The 20,621-nt window shown below is 40.5% G+C and overlaps 1 protein-coding gene across 3 annotated transcripts in view; it reads right to left on the minus strand.

The window, feature by feature from the left end:
* The window catches only part of ipo11 (importin 11), a 258,056-nt gene that overhangs the window by 186,011 nt on the left and 51,424 nt on the right, over positions 1-20,621 (minus strand). For all 3 annotated transcript variants that reach the window (XM_007892133.2, XM_042335013.1, XM_007892131.2), the window contains exons 11-12: positions 16,742-16,894; positions 3,141-3,184 (exon numbers count right to left, since the gene is read on the minus strand). In XM_007892133.2, coding sequence (XP_007890324.1) covers positions 3,141-3,184; positions 16,742-16,894 — 197 coding nt within the window. The remainder of the gene's footprint in view (positions 1-3,140; positions 3,185-16,741; positions 16,895-20,621) is intronic.

Here is a 20,621-nt window from a genome sequence, read left to right on the forward strand (position 1 = left end):
AGTCGGCGTTTTGTATTCACAACAGAATTTCTCCCATTTTCTGTCTATCCCATCAACAGTCTCGCAGGCAAGCTTACACTCACAACATACAATAACTTGCATTTATATAGTACCCTTCACGTAGTACAACATCATGGTAACAATGAATTAGTTTTGCCTTTGTTAACCAAGGATTGATTGATCAAGCCTGATAAAAGGATGAAATACTTATTATTCCCCGCTTGGAGCATTTTCTTGACCATATCAAAATTGAGATTTAACAGTCTTTAACTCTTTAGGTAAGATTATTAAATCCAAAGCAAAATTCCTTCCTTTGAGTGAAAAAAGGAAAGGTGTAAGCTATCTCTAAGATAGTTGGAATTTAAGGGTTTGAGAGTTTGAGTGCAGTGTTCTTAGTCTGATAAATGCTGGGTATATTCTTTTACCAGGTTAATATCAGAGTACTAGAACATCTGTAAAGTAGTAATCTCCATCCAAATTACTTTCAAATCCCAGAATATGCCACCATCTAAATCTATACTAACAGATAGAGTAACGTCATCAGCAGCCATCAGCAGGGCTTCCGATCAGAAAAATATGGGAGCTATGACAACCAGAATCCTGATTTTTATTAAATGAATCTCAGAGAAGGGAGGCTGAGATTTTTGATTTTTGTATTCAATATTGTGAACGGGTGGTAAAAGGTAATACATACTTCAGAACCATAATACCATTAACTAAATTGATATCATCCACTACCATTCATTGGTATAATATTGCCAACAAAATGTTCAGTAAAATAAGCATGGAGATGCATAGAGCCCAGTCACAACAAAACAAAAAGCTAACCAGAAGCACATATGCCCAGCAATAGATGAGGAGTGAAAGAAGGCCTACAGGTCCATCAAGTTAAGTTCCAAGAGAAACCTCCCTCTTCATTCCTCCTACCTCATAATATAAACCTGCACACCTCCCCTGATACTGGACATTGGAAACACTAACTGAAGTTAGAGTATGGAAAGTTGAGTTGGTGTGAAGTTCAAGTGTGATGTGTACATCGAGAGAAATGAGTAATAGTGTGAAACTTGTAATTTGGGCCACCAACATCAAGTGCGTGCCAGCATTGGCCTGCATTACGATCCCCAACCTACCCACCCCACCATCGGGTGAGGGTTTCAGCCTATCTGTCCCCACTCTCTGGAACTCCATCTTGGAGTCTCTTTAACTCACCCCTTCCTTTGCATCCTTCAAGTTCTGCCTCACGACATTCCTCTTTGATCATCTTTCCCTACACCCCCAACCCCTCGGCTCCCACTCCCAGCTCGGGTGTAAACTCTGTCCTGTCCAGGCTTTTGGACGTGCTCCCGATGTGAAAGTTCTTATATAAATGTAAACATGTTGTATAATTTCCATGAGTGTTGTTTTGTGTGTAGTATAGACACGAATCTTAATTAACTTTGGTTCCGAGCACAACTTTAAAAAAGGTAACTGAGGCCAAGAGCAGCATCTAGAAGTCAGATGACTTCAATCAAGCCATTCTGGGGCTTTCACTAACATTATTCTGCTGAAAGCCCAATTTGATGCACACCACTGTTAGAATATGATATATGTAATGAAACGCTTTAAGGCAGTGCCGAATAAAATTGTAAACGTTAAGTTGTGAATCTTGTTTATACGAATCAAAATGGCGGATAACACCATTTTTTACTCAAACCATCACTCAACATCTGTCAATAACATAAGTTGTTTTTGTCTAGTTAAGAAGAAATGGTCAACATGAAATATTGAAGTAAGACAACCTTGGGAGGATACAAGCTGTTTTGTAGTCAAAACGCCCGGTTCTAGGGATAAACAAGTAACAGCACGCTTGACTCTTTGCCCAGTTGCAAAAGGCCTACGTGCCTGACAGTTCATCGGATGAACAAAAGGTATAAAGTTGAAAGGTTGTTGACATAAAACAGCAGAATCGGCAGGGAACAAACACGAAGAGGTGGAGGCCCAAAGCATGCTGACTGCTCCAGAACTGAGTAGTATATGTTTTATGCATTCTTGCTGTGCTTATATTTGAATAAACCGAGTTAGCCACAAAACTTTACTGTCTGGTCTTTTGACTCGAACACTGGGAACTGAGATCCCAACACCAGCAGTTACACATTCACATCAGATGTCATTGCGTGCCCATAGCATGGGCTCTCTTCTGTACTTTACATTCTAATTCAGTCACTTTAAGTTTCTATTAAAACCTGAGATACAAAGCTAAGTTTAAGCCAATCATAAAACAATATACAGGGACTTTGGTTGATCTCTATCACATTTCAATCAGCAAGTTACATAGAAACTCCAATTTATTGTAGTTAAAAAAACACTAGATCGACTTGATATACGCAATAGTTAAAACCAATTAAGAGATAAACTGGTTTCCTTCAAAGGGTTGTAGGCCTTCATTCATGTAGGTACTACATGCACCAAATTGAGTGGATAATTAAAATTAATGACTGCAGGAGGGCACCTAGTGGATAAGTCAATTGATGGTTAATGCAGCTCCCAATTATGGGTAATGAAAATTGGCAGATAATAGGGTTCTACCAAACTTGTATATTGTCTGGTTCATTCACTGGCACATTAGTAGCCCGAATGACTTGCTAGTTGAAACTCATTACAGTCACACAGCAATACCTTGTGTGGTTACAACTTTAAACTTAGGAGCACAGAAATACTGATATTCAATTCTAGAAAAAGTGACACAAAACCAAAACAATAGTTTAATTCGTGAATATCCTTTATACAATCATTCGAAAAAATCCAGCATCCACTTCTACTCAACAAAATCCTGGTTCCTCATACTGAGCCAAGCTTACTGAGACTGGCAAAACGTGGCATTTTAGTGGTATTGTGAATTGACAGGCAAGAGAAGGATTCCAATTCAGGTCTCTAAATTAAATTAAGATTAACACTGTAAACTACACGGTAAGAAAATCCAGTTTCTAACAGAATCAGCTACTTATGCCAGAAACAAAATCATCAATGACATGTGACCTTGGACACTTGACCAAGTACAATTAGGTTTAAGTGCTCTTTAATAACACTTAATAAGAAAACTCATAAAATCCAAAAGGAATTGTTTCAATGGTGGCAATAAGTTTGTAAATATTTTGACTTACCCTTAAACTGTACTTCCAAGAATCCCCACCAGTTTCTTCTACAGCTGTTCAAATATAAGTTTGAAAACATGATTAAATTATCTGAAAACAATCAAGGATAACTGAACTAAGTGTAAATAACAGCAGAATAAAAACAAAAGCACTGATCTAAAACCAGATTAGATTGGAACAAGAACGGTTCTAAAACACAGAAGCAAAGAATAAGCAACAAATGTACATCATGTAGGAGATTGGAGTAATACAAAGCAAATAAAGTTAAGACTAGCATCTCTAGGCCTTTGCAATCATTGGAACACAGCAAACTACTCATTACTTGCCAAACAAAACTAAGAGACACTTTCCCTCACTTTTACGCAATGGCATCCTTTTTATGAAAGCTACAAGCCACTCTATATCTGAAGATTACAATAAACCCTGCATTTGATACAGCTCCTAATCATGACATTGAGCTGTCTCAAGGAGCTTCACAAGTTTTACTGCAAAGTGTAGTGACTGTATTTTGTGAGTGAATATCTACAATTAGGTAAGAGGTAAAGAGGCAAAAGTTACAACAGCAAAAATTTACTTTTATACGTAAATAACTTTCACATCGGGGGATGTCTTAAACCACTCCGATGATTCACACAGCTGATTAGGGAGGTCTCCTGGTTAGGGAGGGGACATGCAGCAGGTTGCCAATTGCTGAGCAGAGGCAGCGGTGGGTCTAGTGTTGTCAGAGAGGTAGGATGGGGAAAGACCGTGAGAGGATTTGAACATAAGGACAAGCATCTTGAATTCAATCTACTGGGAATAGGGAAGCAGTGGAGCTGAGTAGATTGAGAGTGATAGGTTCTCAGAGAAGAGGACATGTGCTGCAGAGTTCTGGCTAGTCTGCAGCTTTTGTAGAAAGGAGCTGGAAGTCCAGCAAGCTGGGCATTCCAATAATTGAGCCTGGACATGATGGAATGGATAAGGGGCTCCAAGGCCAGGGTCAGGGGAGGTAGTAGTTAGGTTTCCTAGTAACTGATCAACATAGTATGTTATACCACCATATTCTGAAGAATTGGAAATGATTAAGGGATGCACGAAAGATCAATACACTGTGCAACAAAAATAGTCTCAATCAAAGTGACCAGAGTTTAAGTAAAGCATTTTCATATTTGGCCTTGTCCATGAAGTTCATCCTCTTCATGGGAGCTACATTATCTATTTCTATCAGCCTTGTATTGTGGTTAGAACAACTATGGACACTTTCAGTTTTCAGGATTTCCTGGTGATCAAGATACCGTACAGGACTAACGTAACCCAAATCTACCAAACTCATGCCTGGGTCACCCAGCAGTGTCAAGAGAAGGAAAGAAAGATGGTCTTAACTAAATAAATTGCTTTGAAGAAAAAGAAAAGATCCTCCATCAGAACTGTCCCAACACTTTGCACACATTTAATCTGGTTAACCTCTGAGATCAATTGAGGATACAATTTCGATGAAAGTGAGATTGCATTCAACAATGCAACAACAGGTTCCCCAGCTGAATTGTTCAACCTCACACACTGGTACTAGAAAATGCAATACAGCTCCAATCTCTGTAAGGTATATAAACTGTCCAGACGGTAAAGCAAATTATGAACAGATATCTCCTGCGAGTTTTCAAATAAATATGCCACTATACTCATTCCGGTCTGGCTCCAGAAGAGCTCCAGATAATATCTTTCACACCTCTCACTCTTATTGTTGGGCAATGCTAAGCTGACAAGTCAGTAGAGAGGGCTCCCTCTGAAAGCAAGACATGCGATACTTCATTGAAAACCTGGTAAGTTGTGTTGATAACGGTTGGTAGATTTGGGGGGAAAACAAATTCTGTAAACAGGATGGCATTAAGCTTCATTGAAAACTTCCTGGTTTGCTTTAATCTTAGAGGAGTGATCAAGCCATACAGAATGCCACATATGCACGCCATCTACAAATGGAAATATACTCATGTACTATATCTAGTTTTCTTTTTACACAGTCAAATGTTATTCTTTGTAGTTTAACTGATCTAATTTTGTATTTTAATTATTCAAGATACTGTAGTTCCTTATATTTGCATGGATGTGCCTCATTGGGCGTAATGAGGATTCAACTTGTATTGATTAAATGTTTCCTTTGAAGGGTATTTGTTCAAGTGGTACATTTACACACTAGTGGGTTTTGAATAATCCAAGCACTGTGAAATGAAATGGCAATCACACACTTTCTAGCTTCCAGCTGCAAAGGGAGAACCACAAGGTACAACCAAAGCCAAGAATGTGTGATATAAGAGGTGTGGAAATTCAGGAAAGTTGTCTGCAATAGAAAAGGACATGGACCAAAATAAGAGGAAAAATAATGAAGCTAAGAAAGAGCAGTGAGCTGACTTAGTCCTCTCTAAAATAGTTTTTCTTAATGCCTTGAAGTATAAGATGGCCAAGATTTTACTGCTGGTATCAACTTCAGGTCTAGATACAAACATCAGTATTCTCAATCGAACAAAGGTGTCAGCATCAATATTAACATGATGAATTGAAAAGTTTGACAACTGCAGACGTGATACTGTAATGGACAGAAGTCTAACCTGTTTAACCCCAAGACTTGCTCAACACTGAATTAAATGCAAACCAACAAAATGGACAGTATTTTGAAAATCTTAGTGACAAAAAAACACAAACTCCAAAACCCAAAGGAATACCAAGTTTGTTTAGCTGACAAATATGGCAATTAATAGCTCAACCTTCCTTTCAGGAACCTGTTGTTTGCCTAAATAATTGAAGGCCTATATCCACAATCCTTCCTCAAGTTGGCAGCGTGTAAAAAGGTTACCATTACGTGAATTGCTGGAATCACAGAGAAACAACCAGCGTCAGTGCGTGCCTACATATGTACGTGCTCTGTGTCGCATGATGCTACTTTGACTCGGCGGACACCAGGTATAACTGCAGCGAAAAACGCAAAACTGAAAATAAATCATGAAAGATAGGAGATGCACAAGAACAAATATGCCCATGTCACTCCTAGTTGCAAGACCTTTCCAATGAGGTATCTTGTCTCTCTGTCAATCGGTTATTGAGATCCTTCTTGAAGCACAGACAGACACTGTTGTTTTATTAGATTTATCCACAGAAACCTGGCTCCTCAAAATGATAGGAATGAATTGATTCTCCTTCACAACTGTAGGTACCATCATATTTTAAACTAGTCTGGTTTATCACAAAAACAATATAGTGACTATCTGTAAACTGGAATTTTCATATTTCTGACAAATTCTATCCACAAAATATAGGACTGCTGCCTCTTCAATCCTCACCTCTGCTGACTCCCTGATGTTGAAACTGTAAAATATTTTTTAAAAAAACTATCACTATGAATACATGGACAGAGAAGTTTTTTTTGTTTAAATTCATTCATCTGACTCAAAGGCAAGAGTCCTACCAAATGAGACAGGTTGACAACTAAACCACTTACAATTACTGAAGATAAAGCATAAAATGAAACTGAATCAAACATCCTTCCCAACATAACCGCAATAATTAATTTTTCAGAGCAAACCAATTGAACGGGGATAAACACCTTAAAAAGAATAACGAAGATAGAATAACTCAGATAGCAGTCATTCTTCTCCAGCCATAACAAGTTGCAAATGCAATATTTTTTGCTCAATATGTAGTTAGTTTCAAATCATATTCAGCACCAGCAGAATGAGAACAGAGTAGAATATGTTATCTGAATTAATGTTTAGACTGCACACATTTCAAGATTAGCTCTTTCCTATAGCTGGCTTTATTCTTTTCATAGTTTCAAACAGTTATTAATGCTCAATTTAGCTGCCGATAACATGGCAAATAAGCTTTCACTACAGAATAATTTTGCAATAGGAAACTAGAATTGTTCACAGGGAGGGGGAAAAGAGAAGAGGAATAAAACTATAGAGCTCAAAATTACACCAAAAATATTCAGCACAATACCAATGAATTGTTTTGAAGGTTTTAACAAATATGGAAGTTGTTATCAATCTACAAGGTAAATATAGCTTAACTTTAGTTTGCTACTACAGTAGAACTTTCTAAATTAGTCAGCAAAATACGTAGCTGTTATGTCCAGTTTACATTTCATTCACCCCTTCATCTATGGAAAATCTTGAAAATGTATAGCATCTCTATAGTATCTCATTAACTATTCTTTTTTGGTGGGGGGGTGGGGGGGGGGGCGAAGAAAGAGGTGAGTGAGGGGTGTGTATTTGGAGCCAAGCTGGCTTCAAGATGATGTGCTTGGCCATGGAACGTTAGAATCAAGTCAATTCTCTGTGCTAATCTGGGTAATTCGGTTCCTAATACAAAGGTGTCTGCAATACTCCCGGCATTGTTAATGACAGCTTGTCTCATTGTGCTCTCAATGCAAAGCTATGCAGTTTCAGGTGACTGAACTCCAAAAGCACTCCCAATGCACTTTCTTGTTCTCAAGTCTTGGCTCTCATCAACCTGTGTCCAATACTCTCTAAAATTAGGTAAGCCCCTCTGGGGGAGAGTGTGCATTCCAATCCAGAAATAGGGAAAATTCCGTATGTACGTGGAATACACATGTGGAAGTCTCAGTCTGGTTTGTATACTCTTCAGCAAGGTGATGGATTTCCATATGTGTCAGACATCCAGCTGACCAAGAAAAAACATGCAGTGCAACTTTTACATCAACGATATTTACATTTTAAATCTAACTTTTTCAAAACCTCTCAACCAATATATTATGCAGTATCATAGATAGTTTTGAATGCGATATTTAATAGGCAAATCTTTCAAAAGGGACATAAAAATTATTGTACATGGCATAATCTCCCTAGTAAGCAATGTTAAACTAACGACGCCAGATCAAAATTAAAGCAAATGTCAGATTATTACAATCCCATAAATAAAGCACATCGCAATAACCAACTTAATTTAAATGCTATGATTCAGATTCTTAAAATGTAATCAATTCAAACAGCTTGCATTCATTCACAATTCGTGACTAAATTCTACAGCTACAGGAGTTAATTAAAAACAAGCCATGTATAAAAATGAACTTTACTCTCGTAAGACCAGAGCCAGAATGTATTGCGGTGATGGAGCTTTCCATGGGAGATGGGAAAGAAGAATGAGTTGGGCAGGGATTACAGGGGGTAGCGATTCTTCACACTCAATTCCGGTTAATATGCTCTGACAATCAGTCTGTCAGGACAGCAATAGTCCTGGAGGCAATGGCATAAGTAGTTGGGTGTCATCTGCATACATATGGAAGTCCTCCCATGCCTGCAGATGTCACCAAAGGGGAGTATGTAGATGAGGATAAGAAAAGGCACTGGGGATAGAGCACTGAGGCACACAGACTTGCCTGAGTAAGGGGTGAGCAGTAATTAGAAGGGACATCGTGACAACACTGGAGCAGGTAGAAGTGAAACCAGGAAATCGCAGAGTCAGGAAAATGGACCAGTATGGAGAGATGATGGAGGAGGGTAGAGTGGTCAATGTGCCAAGGGTGACAGAAACGTTGAAGAGGACAAGGAGGCCTGGTTGAAGTCATATAAGTTAACCTCAATTACCTTCCATATGGAAACCAATCCTTATTATTTTCTGTTTTATTCCTATCACTTAAAATAATAACTTCCATTTTGATCTCCTTATTCAATCCTTAAAATTCAGTTTCAATTTAATTGATGGTTTATTTTTAAAGAGGGAGCTTAGGACTAGCCTTAACAACAACAAATTACATTTATAATGCGTCTTTCACTTCGGGAAGATGACTAAAGGCTCGTCAGTACGAATTGGAGAGCTGAGTTGGAATTAGGGCTTGATTTGCATTACCAGGGACTGAAAGTTCTTTTGACCATCTCCTTCTGATCGTAAAGGAACTTTAGACTTTTAAGTGCCTAATTTGTTCTGTCTGTGTATGGAGTATCGTGGCCATTAACATTAAAAAGGCTAACCACATTCTGAATCACTCTTCTGCTGAAAATGATGAATGGCTACAGCAGTATAAATGGGACATTAATGAGATTCAAGAGCCTGAATTGTCAAAAGTGTAACTAAGAGATAAGGTGACCCATTTCAACCTTCTTTTAGAATTCAACCAACGAAATGCATTAATGTTAAAATTTCAACTCCTACCTACCCACAAGGAAACTGTGTTCCACACTGCTTTTTTTCCCTCCATCATTAGGAGGTTGAAGTTGTGTCATAGATCTAGATAAAGTACTGGGGAGAGGGGTGAAATTATGTTGGTCAGTGAAGAAACCTACCGACATACACCAGCAGTCCCCTATAAAGGGGAAATTCTATTATAACTGCCAAGGTCATTAACTTTATTCACCAACAGAAGTGTGTGCCCTAAGTGATAGTGCTGAATGCAACATTTGATATAAATTCCTCAGACTCGGTCCAATTGATTTTCAATTCTGTCTATAAATTTCAATATCAGTGAATGTAAAAGAGAGCATTTCTTTATCTCCCATGAAAATCATGCTATTAAATTGAGGATTTTCCACCCCTATGTTGCGATTCTTCAGTTTTCCATTTGAATTGCTCTCTTCTATTGTGTCATCGGATTTTATTAATCCTACTACTGTATTCTCTATTCTCTGTGTACGACTAAACTACCAATCTTTCTCTTAGTTTCTTCTCTTAATATTTTGCTTCTTTTTACTTCCATTTTGCTCAGTACTTTAATATACAGTAATTGTCCTATTTTCTCCTTCCCTGACCTGTAGCCAAAACCATCTCTTTCGGCTTTTTCCTCCCAACTGCAAGTATCCTTTATTTTCCATTACCTTAATCTGTTCTCTTCAACTTGTTCTATATCTCCAATATCAGCTCCTACCGTAATGCACAACAAGATATGGAACTTCCAGGAAAGTTGCACAATTCAGCAAGACCCTTGGGATGTTTCTGAAAGTGCTTTTTTTTAATTTATAAAATACAGTAAATGTCATAACTTGTCACTACCACTTAAATCATCATTTATTATGTACACTCCTGATAGCTCTTCACTCCAAGGGAAAAGGGCTCAATGATGAATTATCTCAAGTGGTGAGTTAGGCATATGTATAGATACATTTAATAAAATGCTGCTGGGATAGTGATAGGATAAGGACTTCAGGGTTAGAGACAAGTAAAACCAGGGTTGGAAGTTATTGGAAGTTTACTGTAATTATCCAATGGGTAACTTTGTGCCAACCCACCATGGTCCTGTTGGGTTGGCTGCCCCAGCCCCAGCCTATGGGCTAATGCCATCCACCTGACCGCTCGCTCCCGGTCCCCGCGTGCGCATTATGGCTGACGCTCTGACCCAAGTCCCCTCACCCCCTCCCTTCCCCTTCCTCTCTTCCCCCAAACCCTCCCCCCTCTGCATCTCTCCCGCTCTGTCCTCTCTCTCCGTCCCTCTCGCCTTCCATACCCACCTTGACCCTCCCACAACCTCTCTCTGTTCCAGCCTGGGAATCCTCCGCCGGCCGGGCTCACAGTGGCACTCGGCGTTGGCTGTCCAGCAGCAGCCACACCGACTGCCCCATTCCCCACCACACTCGCCAGCCACCCCGGACACACACCTGGGGAGCCAACCTCTCCTCCCTCATCACAATTCCCCCCACCCCTGCCTCACAACCTGGAACCCCCTCTCTCCCCACACACCCTTCTGTCAACCGCTACCTCCACATCGGACTACAAAACGTCCGCTCCCTCTGTAACAAGGCCCTGGTCATCAACGATCTCATCCTTGATGAGAGCGTTGACATCATGGCCTTAACGGAAACCTGGCTCACCCCAGGCGACACCTTCCCCCTCACGGAGGCCACACCACCCGGCTACACCTCCCACCACATCCCTCGCCCCAACCACCGTGGCGGTGGTGTAGCCCTTATCTCAAGGACACCACTTGCCCTATCCCCCTACTCCTCTGGCTCTTTCCCCTCCTTTGAGCACCTCACCCTCTCCCACCCCTCCTTCCTCTCACTCAAAATCCTCCTCCTCTACCGGCCCCCTAAAACCTCTCCCACCTTCATCTCCGATATTTCTACCCTACTTGCATCTCTCTGCCTCTGCTCTGATCGCCTCATCATCCTGGGCGACTTCAACCTGTACTTCACCCCCTCCTGCTCCATCTCCTCGGACTTCTCCTCCTCCTCTCCTCGCTCAACCTCTCCCTCCACATCAACTCCCCCACTCACAGTCACGGCCACCCACTCGATTTGGTGATCACCCGGGGCCTCAGTGTCTCGGATGTCACCATTACCGACAAGGCCGTCTCCGATCACCACTTCATCTCCTTCACCACCTCCACCCCCCTCCCCACCTCCACCAGACCCACCACCATCTTCTACTGCTCCTGGAAGAAGTTACCCCCACAATCCCTAACCACTGCTTTGGAGTCCTCTGAATTCCTCTCCCTCTGGCCTTCAACCCTCAGTGACCCCTCTTCTGCTCTCACCCTCCTCCACAACACCCTCTCCTCCGCACTCGACACTCTTGCCCCCATCACCTCCCGTACTGTCTCCTACTCTCGCTTCTCCCCCTGGTTCACCACCCACCTCCGCTCACTGAAGATCCAGGTGCGGGCTGCTGAACGCACCTGCCTCAACCTCCTCAAAATCTACCGCTCCACTCTAGCCTCGGCCAAGTCGTCCTTCTACTCCAGGATAATCCTGGAGGCGAAGAACAACCCCAGGCTTTTGTTTTCTACCACATCCCGACTCCTCCGTCCACTCCGCCACAGTCATCTCCTCCAACCTTCACTGCGAGGAGATGCTGGATTTCCTTGAATCCAAAATCAAGGGAATCCAGCCACACTCCGACTCCTACCCATCCTCCCCTTTGAACCCGTTTCCCCACCCTCTGTCACCAACCTTATCCTGTCCCTGAAACCCACCACCTGCTCCCTTGACCCCATCCCCACTCCACTCCTTATCTCTCAGCTCCACCTCCTTGCCCCACTTATCACAGACATCATCAACCTGTCCCTCTCCTCTGGCTCTGTTCCCATTCCCCTAAAAACTGCCACCATCACTCCCACTTTGAAAAAACCCTCCCTTGATGCGTCGCAGCTATCAAGCTACCGGCCCATCTCCAACCTCCCCTTCCTGTCCAAGGTCCTTGAAAGAGTTGTCGCCTCCCAGCTGCGCTCTTTCCTCTCCACCCATGCATTATTCGAACCCCTTCAGTCGGGTTTCCGTGCTGCCCATAGCACAGAAACCGCCCTGGTCAAGGTCACCAATGACATCTTGACCATCTGCGACCAGGGCTCCCTCTGCCTCCTCATCCTCTCGGCAGCATTCGATACGGTCAACCACGCTATCCTCCTCCACCGCTTGTCCTCCCACCTCAACCTTCAAGGCCCTGTCCTTAAGTGGTTTAGGTCCGACCTCTCCCACTGTCTTCATTTTGTTTCCACAAACGGCTTCTCCTCCACCCCCCGCTCTGTCTCATGCGGTGTCTCTCAGGGCTCTGTCCTCGGTCCCCTCCTCTTCACCCTCTATATGCTCCCCCTTGGTGACATCATCCACAGATATGGGGTTAACTTCCACATGTATGCGGATGACACCCAACTCTACCTTTCCTCCTCTACCCTCAACTCCACAACTTTCTTCAGCTCAACGTGAGCAAAACTGAGGCCCTCCTGATTGGCTCACGTCAGCGCCTCCGCACCTCAGGCGCTGACAGCATCAGCATCCAAGGCTGCACTCTCCACCTCTCAAAGCCAGTCAGGAACCTCGGGGTTCTGTTCGACCCTGAGCTGTCCTTTCTCCCTCATATCCGCACTGCAACTGGCACCGCCTTCCATCACCTCCGGAATGTCGCCAGACTACGGCACTACCTCACCCCTCACGCTGCTGAAACCCTAGTTCACGCCTTTATCACCTCAAGGCTGGACTATGGGAACTCTCTCCTCGCCGGCCTTCCCGCCACCTCCCTCCACAAGCTGCAGGTCATTCAGAACTCTGCAGCTCGTGTACTGTCCCGCACCAGGCTTCGGGACCACATCACTCCCACCCTCGCTCGCCTCCACTGGCTCCCCATCCCCCAGAGGATCGAATTCAAGATCCTCATCCTCACCTACAAGGCCATTCACGGCCTTGCTCCCTCCTACCTCTCCGACCTACTATCCCCCTACCTACCTGCCCGTACCCTCCGTTCCTCTGGCTCCGGTCTGCTCCACATCCCCCGCCCCAACCGCCCTACCATCGGTGGCCGGGCCTTCAGCCTCTCAGCCCCCAGGCTCTGGAACTCTATCCCCCAGTGCCTTCGCCGCCTCCTCCCTTTCCTCCTTCAAGGCCGGTCTCAAGACCTTTCTCTTTGACCGTGCCTTCAGCTCCCCTCTCGACTCTCTACCCCCTCCTCGCTCCCTCCCTTCCCTCCCCTCACCCTGACCATTTCCCCCTCCTCGCTCCCTCCCTCCCCTCACCCTGACCATTTCCCCCCTCCTCGGGTCCTGACCCAACTGTCCAGCGCCTTGGGACGTCCTCCCGACGTGAAAGGCGCTCTATAAATGGAATCTTGTTGTTGTTGTTGCTGTTGATGCATCTCAAAGAAAAAACAAGTGGAAATACTAATGTATGTGAACAGAAATAGAGTGCTGTGCAAGTGTGGATTCAATCCAAGTATGGATTGAATGCCTAATTTATGGTATGGAAATAAAGCAATTTATGCTAGAATTAAATTTATAAGTGCATCATCCACTAAATACAATGATTTATTTAAAAGGAATCTACATAGCCTGCTTTACAGAGTTTCAGTCAATAGATTATTTGTCAGAAATGAATCATGCTCTGTTTGTTTTCATTTCAAGATCTTTTCTAAAACAATCAAAATGATAGAAATTTTGATTTCCAAGGAAAATGTATTTTTTACAGCAAAAGTATGGTCTCTGTAAACTTATTACAACAGTACATTTTGTCAATAACAAAATATGGAATAGAATTGAATAATCGTCGGCCAATATATAAGATTATGAAGTGTTCTATACACATCATCCACTTTTAGTTTTGCAAAATTTAATTTCAGAACAATGAAAAATTAGCTCACCATCTCACTTTCATAAGTCGATACTAATGATCTCATTACAATAAAAATGAAACTACTCTGACGATGGTATCTGTTGTTGTATCCAAGGCATTCCACTTGGACACAAAGATCTCCAAACAACAAACAAAATTGCATTTGTATAGCGCCTTTCAAGTCAGAAGTATGAATTAGTGACCAAAAATTACAGCAGAATATTAACTTCCACATTTAGTATTACACATTTAGTATTATTAAATAATCTATTCACTGAAAGCATTAATTAATGGATTTGGGATTACTCTCCACCCCCTCAGCTCCCAGCCCCAGCTCGGGTGCCTATCCAGCAATGTCAAATGTTTTGAGATGTCCTCCCAATATGAAAGCTGCTATATAAACATAAATCATATTGGAAACTATCCAAAGCTCAACACCAAATACCCTTTTTATTTATACATTTTCATTCTTCCTGTCCTCCCCACACTCCCCCCAAAAAACAATTGATGGAAAATCTTAATGTAATATGGTATAGACAAACAGAACTGATATAAAAGATAGTAAACTATTTGTATTTCAGAAAAATAAATGTATGTGTGAAAACTCTTACCTGATTTTGATTCAATGGTATTCAATTTACAAATAACCCCTGACACAGAACACGAGCACTTATTACATATTTGTGTGTTCGATCCATGCATCAATTTTGTACATAAATATCACCTTTATGAACACTAACAAACAAAAAAAATCACATTTGTATAGCGCCTTTCACGCGAAAGGACGTCCCAAGGTGCTGGACAATCAGTGTTTCGGACCCAAGCTGAGGATTGGGATCGGGGAGGGTGGATGACGGGGGGGGAAAAGGAGGGTGATTGAAGGTATGGTTCAAGAAAATGCTTACTGAAACAATTATCCTTTAAGCATCATCGGAAATTATGAATTACTGTAAAATGTTCTGTGAAAGCTCAAGGAAGGAATATTTGTAATAAGAAAATATTTGACATTAATTGTGTTCAATCCAAAACAAATCTCATTTATGAGACGCACTTCTGTGTCAGGGGTTATTTGTAAATTGAATACCATTGAATCAAAATCAGCCAACTACACCAGCAGTGATTTGTAATGTGTAGCAGAGAGTCTCCTGATGTCCTGGCAAACAATTCACCAAATAAAATTAGTCATTCACATCATGGCTGTTTGTGGGTCATTGCTTTACACAAATTGGCCGTGTTTGCCTATAAAATACCAGTCACTACACTTTACAGCATATCCTGTGAAGCACTTTGAAATGTCATCCCAGTATGAAAGGAGTGGTGTTAAATGTAAGGATTACCATAATTATTATAATAACTCGAAGAGGGGCAATAGACAGGATGCAGCAAACAATTTGGAATGGATATACAAAAATTTTAAAATGTAAAATAATTACAGTTAGAAAAACACACAAGGTATGAGAAATCCAAGAGCACAACAAATATCAGGTGTCCTTAGGGAATCCATTAAAAATCACAGTATATTATTAAACTCAAATGAATTAAGAGGAGAGCATGGTAGAGATAGAAGTATCACTTTCAATATCCAAACATCATAGTAAAGTTAAAAAAAAACTTAAAGCTGAGACTTCACAATGCAATGGTCAGACTACACTCAGAAAACAATGTCCAGTGTTGATCAATACGCCATAATAAAAGGAATTACATCAGAAAATATCAGGAAAAGGACAACTGGACATCCAAGACATAAAGGAGATGAACAAAGAAGAAACATCTGAGAAACCAAATCTTCAGATTCTGCAAAGGCGGAATCTCAAAGTACATAAAATATTTAATGGCTACTGAATAGAAGGTTAACCCAGCCAAGCAGACTCATAAGATATAAATAGAAATTAGAAGAAAATTTTAAAATGCATTTACTGTGATAAATATTTGGAATAAGCAATGTCAGCAATATAATAAAGGCAAAAATAATGGGTTATTCAACATATAATTACAATAGATGTCACAAGTGTTAGAAAGGGAAGATACAGTATGTGACGGAGAGAGAGAGGAGAGATAGAGAGAGAGAGAAAATATAGAGTGTGAGAGTGCGTGTGAGAGATTCAGTGTATGACAGGGAGTGTGTGTGAGAGACACAGTAGTGGCTGAACTTTTGAGGGGGTAACAACATGTTCAAGCTTTCCAAATGTAAAAAGCTTTCACCACCAATATCAGTGAGGACGGACTTGTCAAAGGTGCTGCTATCCAGGTTGAAGATGAGGATGTTCCTCTACTCTCACCTTTCTTGTCCAGGCCACAGGCGATGGCAGCTCCTGTTGGCTCATTGACGATGCGGAGGAATGTTGAGCCCGGTGATCACTCCACCATCCCAGCAAGTTGGGAACCTTGCTCCAGTCATGGATTCCCCTCCACTAGAAATAGTTTCTCCCAATTTCCCTGTCAAAACCTCTCAGAACTTTATAGACCTCAATCAGGTCCCTCTCATCTTTCTCTTGCTCTTTCCTCTGCATCTTTCTCCAATTTCCCCTCATAATGACCACTGAATCACTGTATCGAACAAACTGGTTTTGAGACAATTTTTTAAAAACTTACCAAAACCCTCTGGGTCCTCCTCCCACATGGCCAATTCCTCTGGAGTCAGAAGGAAATAATGAGATACCAGTCTTCGACAGATTTCAGTTAAAGTTGGATAGTTGAAGAAAGATATTTTTATCTTATGTGCCTCTAGTGTTTCAGGCTTGCTTTCTGAAACAAAGTGAAATAAGACCACTCAGTTTACTCAATAGTAAAACACAATTTACAGTAGCTGTACAATAATCCTAACCCTAGAACATCCAGTGGCACAAAATTATAATTTGTACTTGCTAACTACATATTTCTACCCACATTTCCCACACTGCAATTTAAGTCTCAACCAGAAACATTCTCTTGCATCTCTCTGAAACCACTCATTAAACAACAACTTGCACTTACATAGCGCCTTCCATGAGGGGTAGCGTCTCAGAGCCCTTGATTCAAAAGACTCTTGGAAAAGGTCCCCTGCCTGCAATCTTAGTTGGAGTGCAGTGTGTGTACTTTCAGAGTAAAACGATGATAGTTAAAAGTTCAGACGTCTTTCACACAACTGGATAACACAAGAACAAGTATTGCTCACCATAGTTACATAGGATGGTGTATGGCATGGAAACCGACCATTTGGCCCAACTAGTCCGTGCTGTCCTTATACTCCACACGAATCTTGGACCACAAATGAAATGTCTCAAAGCCTTACAACCACTAATAGCAGAAAGCATTATTAGTGGTTAATTTCACCATCCTCATAAACGATCAGATCGCCCAGTGGTCCACCATTTACACACTATTTTGAAACATTCTCAACTATTCCTTATGTTTTACCCACCCATTGAATAAGGAGAAAGCATGGCTGCTACCCATTGGATAGGTTTACTCAACAAAGTATAAATTGTATATTTGCTGGAATGTATTTACAGTATTAAAATAAATACTGTATCCAACAGTATAATTCAAGCATGAAAGAATAGTGGAAAACTGCACTTGCACTGTGGCAAACAGATACCAAAGCCTTAAGGAACACAGAACAACTCAAAGCATAATGCGCCATAAAATGTGATTTATGGCCCATAAAAGAACAAAGATAATAATTTTCAAGCCATAAAGGTCAATTCCATTGGAATTATCAATAAAAATGGGATACAGATTCCCCCCCACCACCCAACCCCCCACCACCCAAGTTCCTCATTATGTATTCCATTCATACCAAAAGAGTTTGAAACCCACCAGGTGGAGTCACTAAGCCCTTCACCCTTTCAGTAAAATGAATCCAAGCCAAACTTGAAAGACTCAATGATGGCCCTGGATTGAAAAGTACAGCATATTACTGAAATGAAATGATAAATTAAATGTTACTTTTAAATGAACTAAATTTACGTATAGATTGAAAAGATATTGCAATGACATCATTGTGAAATTAATTTGCTACTTAACAATGCCAACTCTCAACCAACTGGCATTTCCACACGAAAGGAAAAAGATGTTGCATGTTGCAGATGATCGAATTATTTTGAATTAAATATTTTGTAAAAATGCTATTATCCAAATCTCTTGTGTAAGCAAATATTACGTAAAAAGCTGTTGCTGAGCTCCAAAAATGAAATCCCATCACATCGGAAGCAGCATGCATCTAACTGCATTTATATGCGTTTTGTATGAAAACACCAATTAAATGAATGTAATCATTCCTTGGCATACGTATGCACAGGCATATGATTGCACTCCATCTGGTTGGTCCCAAAGTTTAAGAGTATATCTAGCAAATCAGCTTAGAGTTACAGAAACATGCCATAGTGTTAGAGCTATTACTTTGACATTTAGCAGTGTTAAGTTCTATGAGACGTCCTCCTGATGTGAAAGGCGCTCCATATATGTAAAGTGTATTGTATTTATGTGGTATTCAATATATTAGTAAATCATTCACTGATGGAAGAGCATGATGTTTTCACATTATATACAAAACATAAAAAGGTAAATTCTAGTACAAAATTTTATTCAATAATTTGAAAAGACACTCAACTGATATTCTGAATAGAATATAAATTAACTTTAACCATTTTGAATCTACATCCTAAACATGACTAAGACTAACATTTTCTGTGATAGTTAAATCATTAACAAAAGTTACAATGAGAAACAGTTATTGATGTAATATGTCCATATTGTCCATCTTTGAATAGCAGTGACAAGGATGTCTAATCAGGTGCTTATTTTCACAAGCAAAATGTAAGGAAGATTGCTCACTTTCCATGTGATTGTCAATGTCAATATAGTCTCAATGATCCCTGATTTTTTTCCTGCAAATTCAGTATCATTAATGATTCAAATAATAGCTATGCATTTCCGAATGTTTGGTCAAGAACACAATTTGTCTACATACTAAACACCAAGGCCAATATAGTCTACTACGGAAAACTAAAGAAATAACCTTTGTAACAATGTCTTATTTTGCAGTAATTTCTCAAAATTCTACCCTTTTATCAGCAATTTGTATTAGCAATACACAAGTAATTAACTTGAATGACGTTACAATGTGACAGAGGTAATGCCACAATTTTTCACATGACAGTTTGGCAAAACAATCTGAGGGATCTACTTTCTTACCTGCATAAATTAAAACAATAGACATCATCCAAACTCTTAACTCAACAACAACAAGATTACATTTGTATAGCGCCAGGAGAACATCCCAAGGCGCTGAAATCAACTCTCAACTCATTCCTGCATATAGACTCAAATAAAAGGCTGCCAATTTTCATCATATTCTATGATACTGCTCATTTTTTTCAAAGTGCTCTTTAATGCCAGACATTGAAAATGTTAAGCATAATGATTAGCTTTAGCCTCTTTGCGACATATATTCAATCTTGCAAAGCAAAGAGAAAACTATTTGAACATTTCAATCTTGCAAAGCCAGAAATTCGCAGAGTAATTATTTTAGCCAAAGTACTTGTGCATTTTCTCATGTGAAAGTGCTTGGCTCGGATACTCAAGGTAAACAAAACATGCACCCAATCTGTCATTGTCTTAAGGAGAGGGAAGGATAAAAGTAAACAGATTTGCAAAGCTATCCAAGCAGCCTGAGCGACATTGCATCTTGCAACATTGCAACATTTTTTATGTTTAACAAGTGTAACCTTAGATGTGATTTACTTAGTACTTAAATGAATACTACAATTCACTTACTACTTAAATGATGTCGCTACACTACCCCCTTTAAATGGAGACAACTATCTTCTGGCCACTGGATTTTCAGGGCAAGTTTAATTTAGAGAATTTGCATCTCTCACAAATCAGTAGAAAATTGTTTTGTTTTTACAGTAGTTGTAGACATAGCTTTAGCATTAATATAATTTTCCAAAATCCACATTGATGAAAAGCAGTTCATAACATAAAAGTATTCATTCTTTAAGAGACACAAGTATTCACTTTTTTAGAGGGTTAGAAGAAAGAAACTTTTCTTTCAATACACAAGTGCAGAACTATTTAAGTCTTCTTCTGCAAAACAAAACTTCACTTCCACTAGGCTTTTGTTTTCAATAATGTGTCTGGGTTCTGGCTACTCTATTTTGCATGGTTAACAAACAAAAGAACTAAGAGTTTGATTGTTTCAAGTGAAGTTAGTTTTGTCAAATCCTTTTAAATAAAAAAGCACTTTAGTGCCTTCCAACTTAACAGGCATGTCAAAAAAATTTTTTAAATACAAATGCATCCAGACATCCATGATATAATAGGTGTTCAAAATTATGAGGGATTTTGATAGAGTAAATAAGGAGAAACTGTTTCCACTGGCAAGTGGGTCAGTAACCAGAGGATGCAGATACAAGATAATTGGGGAAAGATGCAGAGGGGAGATGAGAAATATTTTTACGTAGTGAGTTGCTATGATCTGGAATGCACT

Source organism: Callorhinchus milii, unplaced genomic scaffold (assembly GCF_018977255.1).
Source record: "Callorhinchus milii isolate IMCB2004 unplaced genomic scaffold, IMCB_Cmil_1.0 Scaffold1, whole genome shotgun sequence".
Taxonomy (NCBI): domain Eukaryota; kingdom Metazoa; phylum Chordata; class Chondrichthyes; order Chimaeriformes; family Callorhinchidae; genus Callorhinchus; species Callorhinchus milii.